Here is a 12,605-nt window from a genome sequence, read left to right as displayed (position 1 = left end):
ATTGTTTTTTTGAAGCAATCACATGCCAGCTAGATAGAATTGGCGCAGACGTTATTGCTCCCGAACAATTAAGAACAAATGTTGTAAACTACATATCAACACATCCTAGTTTTGAGGTAAACTAATTTACTTGTTAAATACATTCACTAATTATCAAACTCCTCCATGGACAGAAACATAAAGAATTAGTTGGACATGTTTTCAGGGGACAAATCAAAACCGTTGGCAACGTTAGTGGCGCATCAGCACAACTTAAATATATGATTTAAATCAGTTAAGAAGCTATTAACACACAAATACCATCAAAAATACTTCCGACAGAATATTAATTTGGAATTGACGTAACTGCCCGTAATACCTGTGATTAATGCAATTTAATATTTAAAGATTTACAAACTGATAAAAGAATAAGCATCAGTTAAGACTTTCATATCAACCAGAATGCTTCTTTCTGCAGATGTTTAAATAAATCATTTACAGTTAATATAGTACAATGCTAAATAATAGGTATTGACAAAAAACAATAAAATAAATAAAAAATGTATGTTATGATCATGATGATTTTTGATAAAATGTAGTTATAAAAGTATTTGTTTTGTATTAATCAATTTCAATGTACAGTAGTTAATAAAGACTTATGTATGTAGCTTTCTTTCAATCAATAGGGCAGTCAAGGCATTGTGTTATTAGAAAACTTCGTTGAAGACAATTTTCCGGACTACTGTGACAGGATGTTACAGAATGGAGAGTACGCAGACCATGTTGTGGTCATTGGAATGTCCAGAATGCTACAGAGAGACATAGTTATTGTCACCAGTGCTTCCAGTACCAATAATGAGGATAGTGTCCTTTGGGTAACTGGTTGTGATGGTTTTTCCGGTAATCCTATTCTTCTTGGGCACATTTTCGAAAACCACTACCAGTCACTCCAGCCAAAAGGTAACTGATAATAGAAATTATATAATTTATGATTATCTCTCATAAAGAGATACCTTTACAGTTATAGTTTAAAGTAACGCATATGTAAATCTATGTTAAAAAAATAATGTCTACGGTTGATAGTTGGGAAATATCTTATAACACGAGATATAGTTGTGGAATCTGTTAATCTAATGATTCCAATAAAATTTGATAATTTGTTTAGATTATTTACAAAAAGTCATGCTCTTCTTGTCTGACTTCATCGGGCATGATCACCTATTCCAATGACGTCATTATATAAAATTCAGAGGAAAGCAAAATATTTGTCGTCATTATTATATTTCGACTAAGGAAGGACTTCGATCAAATGACCCACGTTTGGTAAAATGTTGATCAATATTGTGCTCAGAAAGGGATAAATACCATAGAATCAGTAAAATGTCCATATTTGTATATTTGATATTTTATCAAATTGTTTTTGGCAAAACGAAATGAAATAAGTTTACTTTAACTTTGTTCTTCATTAGGCATTTTCACATTTTCGATAGGAGCGACCCTAATGAGTATTACGTAGACGGAACACATTTTTAAGCCTTATATCTTTGAATTAGGTAGATCATCACTATATATCTGTATATCGCCATCTTGAATTGTAAAATAGCAGCACACAAGCGACAAAGTTCTTTATTTAAAACTGCAAATTTTGAGACATAAATGCTATTCATTTTTAAAACTCTTGTTTGATAAATGTAAATAAGTGCATTATATCATTGAAAAAATAAGTGTTATTGTAAAAACCGGCTATCAGTCTTTGTTTGATTCAATTTGTCAACTGAGCTAATTAACGGAAGATAACTTATTTGGTGAATTTTCTTTAAAGGAATGATAATGAAATTTCCATTTTTCGCAAGAAAACGAGATTTATTTTCACCCTTTTTCTTTTGATTTTCTACTAAATTGTGGCTATGTATAAGAAAATTATGTCTGAGAAAAAAATTCAGTAATGATCTACCTTAAATCGTTTTACGTTTTTTCACTGTAGACTGTTTTTGAAAAAGAAAAATATTAAAGGAAGTATTGTAAATGTGATATTTATATAAGTTTACTTTACATAATTTGATTGCATAATTACTGCATTGATATCAATCAGCATTAGAGGCAAAGTTTTTCTAATTGGCAAATACATTCAGATGCAAAAAAGCTTTATTTTAACAGATAAACTAGTATTAATTATAAATTATTACGTTTTTTTGTTAATTGTAACGTTTATACAACAAATTTTAGGTGACAGTGGCAAACTTGATCACCACACGAATGATAAGCATGCAACAAATGATGATAAGCTTTTTATTCCTGTTGATGTGTGCAACGAAGAACTCAGCAACTATAACATGACACATGATGTTGAAGGTACAATATTGTTCCTTCGGAAATGTTCACTAGCCATACTTATCATCAGTGATTTTAAAATGATTTGAATAACTTATAATTAGCGGGAATTTCTCGCTACATTGAAGACCTGTTGGTGACCTTCTGCTGTTGTATTTTTCTACGGTCGGGTTGTTGTCTCTTTGACACATTCCCCATTTTTATTCTCAATTTTATTATAAAAAGTAAAAGTCATTTTATCATCCACTTTTATACATAACCTACCATTAGTATACATAGACGTCAATATTCTATAAAAAATAATTAGTTGTATTATAAAGTTGCAGTTTATAGATACTACCAATGAGCATGACTTTATCGAAGGCTTTTCGAAAGTCAACAATGCATTTAAAACACATTTTATTTCCATTTCTCCGTACTTCCAACGACAAAATTATTATACTTAAATTTGACTTTACATGCGAAATTTAAAGTGGTTTATCTAACGTCATTTTGTCGCAATAGTTGTATCATGTGTCCTCCTTTTTTATTATTAACTGTAACGTCTATGTTATACTGCAAATGCGTTTTATTATTGTATTAATACTGTGTCGCGAAGTATACTTATGTTTATAATTGTATTTTTTGTAACTCGTTAATTGTTTTGTCAGAGTTAAGCCATTTTCCATTATTTGCTTTTATAGTGCGTCTTTTCTTTTAATGTTTTACTGCTGTTTTACGTGTAATGTGCAGGTTTGCGCCTGTTGAAACGTTCAAATATATTATATGCAACTATTTTTTTGTGTTATTAAAATTTGCTGTTACAACATATTAGAAATTATTATAAATTAAGGAATGTATCTCCCTCATGCAAAGCTCTGATTTCTTTCACGGATTTGGCTATACTTTTTGGACCTTTTGGATTATAGCTCTTCATCTTTTATATAAGCTTTGGATTTCAAATAATTTGGCAACGAGCATCACTGAAGAGACATGTATTGTCGAAATGCGCATCTGGTGCAAGAAAATTGGTACCGTTAATTTTATTGTGCAGAGGTCGTTTGTTGGTATTTTTCATCGATGTCATCATTTGTTTTTAAATTTATAACAAGTAAACTAGTGTTACTACATAGCAATACATATGCTTTTCTTACCCTAGATATGCCATTCGTAGAGTTTGTGAGATCCACCTTCATCAAAAAACGGAAAAATGGTACTGATTGCATTGTTAGACGTTTAAGGTATGGGAAATTTTATTTTAATCGAAAATATATAGTTTTGAAATCAACTAATTTCTATATGCTACCTTCTTCCTATGACCTAATGGTTTCAATAGAATTAAAAGAAAATAAATATCTATCACAGCAAAACATATACCTTCAGATTATTGAAAAATAACTCTGTTTGTTATTCAGAATAATTTTACTGAAGTTCAAATAGTCTTACAAAATATAAAAATCACTGTATTAACAAAGGGATCATTTTTAAGAACTCTATTTTTTGGGGGACAATTTAAGTCTATTATACTATGGTGTAACTCTTTCCAATGTTTCTGAATATATGGATGAATTTTTGGTCACACTTTTACACTGAAACATATTGTTGTGTTTTATCAGCTAGCATTTGTGACTTTGGCTTCAGTTTTTGCTTATCATTCAACAGAAATGAAGTGGACAACGAAGACGTCATAACCAAGCATTTAATGGATATAACAATCACAGGGAATTTTATTCACAGGAAAGCAAATAAAACCACATTGCAATACAGGTGTGAAAGGTAACTTTAATCATCTAAGTCGATAATCTATAAAGGAATTTTATCTTGAAATAAATCCACTCTTGTTTTTCTCCAAATAAACAATAAATAGAAAAAGAGAACAACTTTAGTAACAATCGTAAACATTCTTAAAGAATCTATTTACATATCTTGCATATCAAATTTGCAAGACAATGCTGAGTTAAAAGATACATTTGTGACAGAAAATAATATTGGTATAGTTTTGAAAGAGATGAGTTGTATAATCTTGACTTCTGGTTGTATGTTATTCTCTTGCTTTTTTTCAATAATATACGTTTTGTGTTATAGATTATACAGTAATTATAGTATGGCCTTTAATAACAGATAGTTCCGAAAGCTTTTAAACGTATTGAACTATGAATTTTCTGAAATATTGCACAACATCTTTCTCTTTGGTTATCTATAAAGTTAAGATGCATATTTGTTTAAATTTTATCATGTTTATATTAGATGTAATAAACCAAGAGGAAAAAAAAACAGGTCCTTTGAATACCAGGGCAAATAATTGTCAGGCATATGTGTCATTACAGTATGTTATGTTAATGTAATATTCATTTATCTCTTTTACTTTTCTTTTATGATGCAAAACTATAAATTAATTTATAACTTTTAAGCGTTTGAACATCATTATTTATTGATCCTAACATCCTTGTTGTAGTTAAGCAACCTTTTGTCCGTGTCTTGAGAGTGGGAATTAAATGCATTTATCATATTACTAAACCAAACACATTTAAACAGGTATTCACCGGGCATACACCATTCATGAGTTTCTGGCTAGTTTACCTGACATTTCATGTGATGAGCGGGTCAATACACCCTGTCATGGTTGAAATTATTATATAGAGAATCCCTGTATCAAATTATATAGAATTTGGTATATATCATTTTGATGATAAGTTATCAATTTACAAGGAGAACACAACAACCATAGCAGTTATTCGAAGTAGCCTTACACATATTTTTAGAAAAAATAATCCTTTTCTTCAAGTCCGATAGATCGTAAATATTGCTTACAAGCTGTTGTAATAAATATAATAATGATACGTTTGGCAAAACAGTACTAACCAGTGACGTTGTACATGTAAAAAAAATCATTAAAGGGCATGTTAATATCTTCTTACACAGATTTTTGACCCATTTGAGTAAAAAAGCAGTAATAATTCGGCAACAACTAAAACACAATGGACACAGTTTACAGATAAAAGAGGAAAAACACCAATCACGCCCAGATCACAGCTTACTGCTTTATATAGATGCTTTACTTGATCAGGTATTCATGTCGTCGGTATTATATATAATTTATTGCTCATAACGAATTGACTTATTTTTCAATTATAAGTTGCTGGTACTCTTATAAACACAATGATAATAAAAACTGTGTATGCTGACATTATTGGAGTTTAATATTTTCTCAACCATTCTGTTCTTTTCGATGTCTGTGTTTGTCTTCCGGCGCATTTTTTCATAATTTGCAAAGATTATAATGAATGAATAGGTTGAAATAAATCAAAAATAAAATGATTAGGATAAAATTGGCTTGCCAGAGAGTCATTTAATGCATTTACATAAATATCGGACGCTTGTATGAAATATTTTAATGAAAAAACCAGTTTAAAGCTGAATAGCATTGATGATAAAATATTCTAGAAGACATATATTTTTACAATGACATATATTGATACAACGACATATTTTGTGTTGATTTGAAAAAATCCTTAAGCTCAAAAAGATTTTAACTAAATTTGAAATTAATTGTAATTGGCACGAATTTAATTTTATTTCATTATCAATAGGGGAAAAAACCCATGGAAATATTGTGCAAAGCATGGAAATGGGCTAGAGATCAAGGGCATTTTGATGTGCACGATAAAAGATACTATCTGACACCAGTTGACATTAAGAATATATGTCAACGTTACAAAATGGATAAAAGGTATCAAAACATAATCAAAAGATTTACTTAAAATATGTACTTACTACTTTGTTCTTCTAAAAAATCCAAAGAAACAGGCTCATTGTTGAAGGCCGTATGGTGACCTATAGTTGTTAATGTTTGTGTCATTTTTGGTCTTTTGTGGATAGTTGTCTCATTGGTAATCATACCATATCTTCTTTGATAACTTGAACCAAATCTTAATATTGACAAAGACTTTGCTACCTCTGATAACACTTAACATATACAGACTTTGGTAACCTCTGGTTAATGAACACATATATGGACCTGGGTCGCCACTTGTACCCTTAAATGTTTGTAGAATTTGATAATCACTTTTCACCATTTTGTTAACTTTGGTCACCTGAAACATATATATAATGATACACAGGTATTGACTAGGGCTACCTTAATCATACTTGTGTTTCCTATGTCTATTTTAGATATGTATATAATCTATATCCCTTTTGAAACCGTACACATATATTATCTTTGGTTACCACTGTTCACCGCAACTTTGGTCACATCTGGACAATTTAAAAAAAAATGATAGCTTTACACAAAGTATATCCTTGGTTCCGTCTTGTTACATCTACATACTTTAGTAAAGTGAAATTTAAAGAGCATTTGGTATTTAGTACCTTACACTGGAAATGACGTTGGTTACCTCCATCACATTTATAGATACAGCCTTTGGTTTGTGGTTCTTTAAACTGATGCACTGTTTGCAAACCCAATGGTTCGTCTGTTAAAATCATTACTTTATTCACCATTTTAATCTTTTTACCAATCTGATTGTAAACATGCACTTTACACAGTAAATTAACTTTGGTGTTTTCTGGTCAAATTATACAGATGTACTGTTGACATTGATTTTGTATATGTCAGTACTGGTATTGATCTATGATATTTCCTCATTTGTTTTAGAATTCACCAGAATGATGCTGTAGCTGTACACGAGCTATGCACACAAATACTGAAGGAAGAGATAATTTTCTACCAAGAATTGAAAGAGTAATTATTCTTATATAATAATGTACTTTTGTAAATTTTAATAACTGATATAAGCATAATGCTGATAAAGAGTAATTCTGAAATTACTGATTGATACCCTGTTTTGTTCTTCAGACATGACTGGATTGCCTTATGTTCAAATAGTTTTTATAGTACTCGTCTGTCCAATTTCGTATATGATTTTGTCTGTAAAATGTTTCAATGAGAGCTGTACAGATGAGTTTTCTGTAGACTGAACGTATATCTGACTTCTCATAATAGATGATTTGTATTTTTGGTTTTTATCCTTTTGAGTGTTTTTAGTGCTACACTTGTTCACAAGTCATATATTTTGTCAATATATTTTACATTTTTGTCTTTTTCAGTTTTAATAGAGGTTATTTAATATGAGTACAATGTAGCTAGTTTGTCGTCTTCTTTTCCATTAAATGGACATGATTTCAACATAAAATATATAATTCATACTCATACTTTTGGTCATTAAATATGTAACATTTACATTGTAGGGGAGTACAGCCATTAGTAATTATTTACCAGAATGAAGCACAAAGAAAAAGAATGGTGAAACTAGCAGAAAATGTGGTGTTTTTAGATGCTACATATAAAGGTATATACTTGTATATAATCATGGAAATTTCAATTTAAAATATTGATACGTTTAAAAGAATTGAACTGTGTGACAATAAACTTACAACATGTTTTTTGTTTGTTTTAAGGATTAACTGCCTATGGTTATTCATTCTATGCTCTTGTTGCAAGAGATGAACAGCAAGGCCGAGGCACTCCTCTTTCGTACTGTATCTCGTCAGATGATACTGGTGAAGTTGTCAAAATATTTCTGAGATCTCTGAAGACTACGGCTGAAAATCATGGATTTGATTTCCGTCCAAGGTTTGTGGGTATCAAAGTTGACAATATTTCGAATTCAATATCATTGCTTATTAACACTTTTCATTTTCGTCTTATTATTTGTTTACAATTAGTAACATTATTCGGAGTCAACATCAAATCTGATATGGATATAAAAGATAAATAAATACCATTCAATTATATGTTTTAATTAATTTGGCTGTAAAAATTACAGGTTAAACTATGACATTATTCACATATTCGTGCAGTGATAGTTATTTAAAATGACAAATAGAAATGCTATGAAAGATTCATCTAAAGAAACATTTTTTCATGCATATCAAAATTAATACAATTAAGGTCCACAATAATTTCAGTTGAATTTTGGCAAAGAATATTAGATAAATAATTTTTGCATAATAATATTTTTCTAATGGACTAATGAAACTTACAAAAACATCAATTTCCTTAAAATCTTTTGAGTGTGATCTATAGCAAGGCTTTAAAACCAAAGCATTTAAGATTAAAGCATAGTCAGGTTTATACATAACATAATAATTAAAGCTTTTTTAGGCTTGTTTCCAAACTTTTTAATCACAAATTAAAAATCTAATTGATATAAAAAAAAAAAGAATTTACATAATTATTTACAAATTAACAAATAGTATTATAGAATAAAACCAATATGAGATAAAGATATAGATTGTTGATACTGCAGTGTTACATTTTGTTTACTAGATCTTTTATGGTAGACAGAGATACCAAAGAAATCAGCGCAATTAATGAAGTATTCCCAAACAGCTCTGTTTTACTTTGCTGGTTTCATGTTTTACAGGTATTATATTATTCAATATATGTATCATACATTTTACCTTATTCTTTATGGGAAAAAAATCAGTTATTAAATGAGAGTTATTCTGTGAAGTTTCACTCTTTTGGATCAATAAGTATTAATTGCATTGGATTTAACATTTTATATCTTTTTTTTGTGTTTATAAGCTTGAGGTCAGTTTTGAATTAATAAATAGACTCTTTCGCATTAATACTTTCATAGATCAAATATTATCTTGTTGAAAAATAATTAGTCATGATATATTCAAGACAATGTTTAATTATTATTATCAAGAATCTTTAAGACATGAACTAAATATAAATGATTTGATTTACAGTCTGTGTACAGATTTTTGAATAAAAAAGAATCTGGTGTATCAGGACCCATGCACGCACATACCAGAAAAAAAGTTATTGACTATATTAGAACTATGAAAATATGTACCAAGGTAATCAAACGTGATAGTTAAGACAAATAAAATATAATGAACCTATGATACCACAGTGAAATATAATAATTTTTAAATTGGTCAATAATTTTGAGTTGGTCCTGACAAATTCAAATAATGTATTCGAATATTTAATATGTACTAGGTGAATGTTAATTTACATAGTATAACTTGACCTGCTTCTGATAATAACAGTTTTATATGCAGAGGATGTGAAACATTGTTAAAAAATTAATCACGAGTGTGTTGCCTCACAATGAAACACGATTGGTTATTGATATGTTTATATTATAAGAAAAATCCCTGTAGAAATGAAACCTCAGTGGGATCTTTTTCTCCTTTTCCAACATTGTAATTGTTTTAATATCAAAATCATATCAACAAGATTTTTCAAATAGAGTCAATTAAAACGCAATAATAATAATAATAAAAAATACAATCAATGAATTTTGGTTGATAAAAGATGAAAAAAAAACCACTGAAACATATAGAAATGAATCTCTATTGAATTAAAGCAGTAAAATAATTTAGAAAGTACAAATAGTTGCTTAATGCGATTTAAAGATCTTACCTATAAATATACAATGCTTATGAGTACACGCGTGTTTAATCTATAAAATCTGATTTTATACTCAAAAGAAATGTGTCAATATAATTTTTCATCAGAAAGAAGACTTTTCTCAAAAAGTTAAAATGTTGCAAGAGAAGATGCCTTCCAAACAAATAGCAGACTACTTGTTAGACAACTGGTGTACTGACAAGTGGGGATGTCGATGGGCCAACTATGGAAGACATTTTTTTCATGAAGATCAAGATACAAATAACTTAGTTGAAAGGTTATTAATACATTTTATTACTATACACCTTATATTTTACAAGATCGAAATTTTAAGCATCATCTAATTATCATCTGTTTGATAATAGTAACTAAGTATATTTTATTTTGGGGATAAATTTTCTGAACTGTCTCTGTTTTTATGACCTGATTTATAAAAAGTATTACACTTTGTCTAAATCCTACTTCTTCATGGGTAACCAAAGACATAGCATGATATAAACTTTACAATTTTTAACTATATGGAGAGGATTTTTGCCGTTGTTTCATGATAGGGTTATGCAAATTTAATACAAATATCATAATTGTCAATGCAAGTCGATAATTACATAAAAGCAGACAAAATGAAAAAATGTAGTCTAGCAAAACCTGATGTGTATGAGGATATTAAAACAAAAAAATATAATGCTACTTATAACATTCAAATGTTAACACATTAATATTTTATGTACTTTCTATTTGTACATTCAAATATAAATCATAAATTCAAAGTCCTTAACATTTTGTCATTTTCAGGTTTTTCCTGGGCATGAAATACCATTTCCTTGGTGGGTATGCCAATAGCAGAGTAGAGGACTTACTACTCCTTCTACATGGAAATGTAACTATGTTTTATGAGTAAGTAAGTTTAAATTTGTCACAATCCTGTTCTTCTTATCGTTCACTTGAATCGTCTGAAATTAGAAAGATCATTTTAATTTAAGATGCAAATACATTGAATATTAAATACTGTGAATTCAATTTTTTAAGAAATAATTTATTATTAGATCTTTGAATTATGTTTTCATAACCAAAAATAAATTAAAAAAAAATCGTAATTTTAGCTATCTGGATGAACTCGCAAAGATTGGTCGCCTGAAAAATATGGGAGGACAAAGGGGAGACAAAAGTAAATTGACAGCAGAGAATATGCTCAAGGCAGGACTCGACCAAACTGTGCACTGGACTTCATCCACAGAATGCACTGTTCCATCACAGACAGCATTTGGGACGATTTATAATGTGGACATTGTCAATGAAGTGTGCAATTGTCCAGCAGCAACAACAAGAGGTATTTTTTTAGCATCTTAAGTCAGTCCAACAATGTTTAAAAGTACACCATCAAGTATGCATTGTTGAAATCAAGATTATTAATTTCGGGTACCGTATATGGTTCCCGGAAATGCTTATCCTTCTAAAGCACCTAATTTCACTTCAGGTATTCAGTGGAATTCGTGTTGTTTATTATTGTTTTTTACTGTTGTTGTAAATGTCTTATGGTTTTATGAGTCTCCTCGGTTTTGATTGTTTTTGTCTTCCAACAAGGCATTATCAACCGTCATCAGGTTATACAAGTGCAAATAATCATTTTCCTCATCAAATTTTCTAAAACAATGCGATCCAATTTAAGTAAATCTTTACTCAACGTTCATTAGTGGTTTTGTTTAAAGTTTGTACAATTGAAAGTGAACCATAAAGGTACAAGTTATTTATGTTCCATTCTCTACTATTTTTCAGGAATGTGTAAGCATGTTCATTTAGCTGAATTGATTGCTTCTAAAAGGAACATCGACCTTACTGTAGAGCGCAGATCAGAAGCAATGGATGTATTTAATGCAGAACACTATTTTTATGACAGAGATAACAACCAGGTAGAGGTTTTGTCAAGATTGGGAAATGTATCAGTTGTTAATTTGACCTCTTTCAAATGTACATGTTTTGCCAATAGCCATGGTAAACATTGTGTTTGTGTGATGGTAGCAAAACTGGTAGTTCCATCACCTGACATAGAGTCTACCTCAATTGATGAAACAAAACAACAATTAATTGAAGACAAAGAAACAACCGACCAGGCTATTAAAAGAAAAATTGAGGAAATCAATTTATATGTAAACAATAAAAATTTCCAGACAATTGACGTGAAAAAAAAGAAAGCTATTTGTCAAGCACTCACAACGGCATTACATATTTGTAAGACAACCAACTTTTCCAAAACAACAAGAAAGCGAAAGCAGCAACCGCTGTTTCCAAGCAGAAAATCCAAAAGTCCAAAAACTGATCATGACTATTCAGTAAGCCGAAAGTGTGTTCTGAAAAAACGGGGGCGTAAAGTTAATGATGATGGCAGTTTCAAATCTACGCACAGAAAGAAAGGATCCATTCGTAAACCATTTCAATGAAAAAAATAATGAAATATTATACTGATTTTGAAAAACTGCCTTTTCTAGATATTCGTTCAAAAATTGTATATGTTACATAGGTGCTTAAATGCTTTAAAAGTAGGACATATACAGTTTGCTCTTGAAATGTTTTGCAAAGATACTGATGTGAACAAATGGATATAATTTAATATAACAAATACCTATTCCTTATGATGATTTTGTCAAGCAGATAACTTGGCTAATTATTACATTGGACTAGGTCTGTTTGTTGTCTCAAGTAGGTTATATTTTTTAAGCAAATGATCAAATATGTTTTAAGTTAAGATAATACGTGTCATGTGTCTAATAAATCATTACCTGGCAGCATTGTCTGTATTGTCTTCCAAAAGGCCTCAAAAACTTTCCCATGCATTGCCTTGTTTACATTAGTTTTATTTAGTTCGGCTATAACATGGCCAACAATTTCT

General features: G+C 29.7%; 2 protein-coding genes and 2 long non-coding RNA genes across 5 annotated transcripts; all 4 read left to right on the top strand.

The window, feature by feature from the left end:
* The first annotated feature begins 1 nt into the window (after position 1).
* LOC127711207 (uncharacterized) lies at positions 2–2,257 on the top strand. The gene is made up of 3 exons (XR_007986595.1): positions 2–116; positions 666–939; positions 2,206–2,257. It is a non-coding gene; the product is annotated as an uncharacterized LOC127711207 (long non-coding RNA).
* A 13-nt stretch (positions 2,258–2,270) lies between these two features.
* On the top strand, positions 2,271–4,606 carry LOC127711205 (uncharacterized). Its single transcript, XR_007986592.1, has 4 exons — positions 2,271–2,331; positions 3,449–3,530; positions 3,952–4,065; positions 4,537–4,606. It is a non-coding gene; the product is annotated as an uncharacterized LOC127711205 (long non-coding RNA).
* Positions 4,607–5,956: 1,350 nt separating this feature from the next.
* On the top strand, positions 5,957–9,045 carry LOC127711199 (uncharacterized). Of its 2 annotated transcripts, none has more exons than XR_007986584.1 (5): positions 5,957–6,019; positions 6,957–7,033; positions 7,540–7,640; positions 7,750–7,924; positions 8,621–9,045. XR_007986584.1 is itself a non-coding variant. In XM_052217173.1 (5 exons), the coding sequence occupies exons 1-5, from the start codon at positions 6,009–6,011 to the stop codon at positions 8,901–8,903; spliced, it is 657 nt and encodes a 218-aa protein (XP_052073133.1). In that variant the 5' UTR covers positions 5,963–6,008; the 3' UTR covers positions 8,904–9,045. The 2 variants fall into 2 exon arrangements, 1 of the variants encoding a protein (XP_052073133.1); XM_052217173.1 differs by having other exon boundaries at positions 5,963–6,019; positions 6,947–7,033.
* A 1,550-nt stretch (positions 9,046–10,595) lies between these two features.
* On the top strand, positions 10,596–12,501 carry LOC127711195 (uncharacterized). Its single transcript, XM_052217166.1, has 3 exons — positions 10,596–10,615; positions 10,822–11,048; positions 11,495–12,501. The coding sequence occupies exons 1-3, from the start codon at positions 10,605–10,607 to the stop codon at positions 12,154–12,156; spliced, it is 900 nt and encodes a 299-aa protein (XP_052073126.1). The 5' UTR covers positions 10,596–10,604; the 3' UTR covers positions 12,157–12,501.
* The last annotated feature ends 104 nt before the right edge of the window (positions 12,502–12,605 follow it).

Source organism: Mytilus californianus, unplaced genomic scaffold (assembly GCF_021869535.1).
Source record: "Mytilus californianus isolate M0D057914Y unplaced genomic scaffold, xbMytCali1.0.p SCAF_8, whole genome shotgun sequence".
Lineage (NCBI taxonomy): Eukaryota > Metazoa > Mollusca > Bivalvia > Mytilida > Mytilidae > Mytilus > Mytilus californianus.
This window is presented reverse-complemented; position numbering and strand designations above follow the sequence as displayed.

What these genes read in the sequence shown, in the direction of transcription:
- LOC127711195 (XM_052217166.1), top strand. An exon ending in TCCAGCAGCAACAACAAGAG is followed by an intron (nt 11,049 to 11,494) that starts GTATTTTTTTAG and finishes ACTATTTTTCAG; the next exon opens with GAATGTGTAAGCATGTTCAT.
- LOC127711199 (XM_052217173.1), top strand. An exon ending in TTCTACCAAGAATTGAAAGA is followed by an intron (nt 7,034 to 7,539) that starts GTAATTATTCTT and finishes TTTACATTGTAG; the next exon opens with GGGAGTACAGCCATTAGTAA. An exon ending in GGATTTGATTTCCGTCCAAG is followed by an intron (nt 7,925 to 8,620) that starts GTTTGTGGGTAT and finishes TTTGTTTACTAG; the next exon opens with ATCTTTTATGGTAGACAGAG.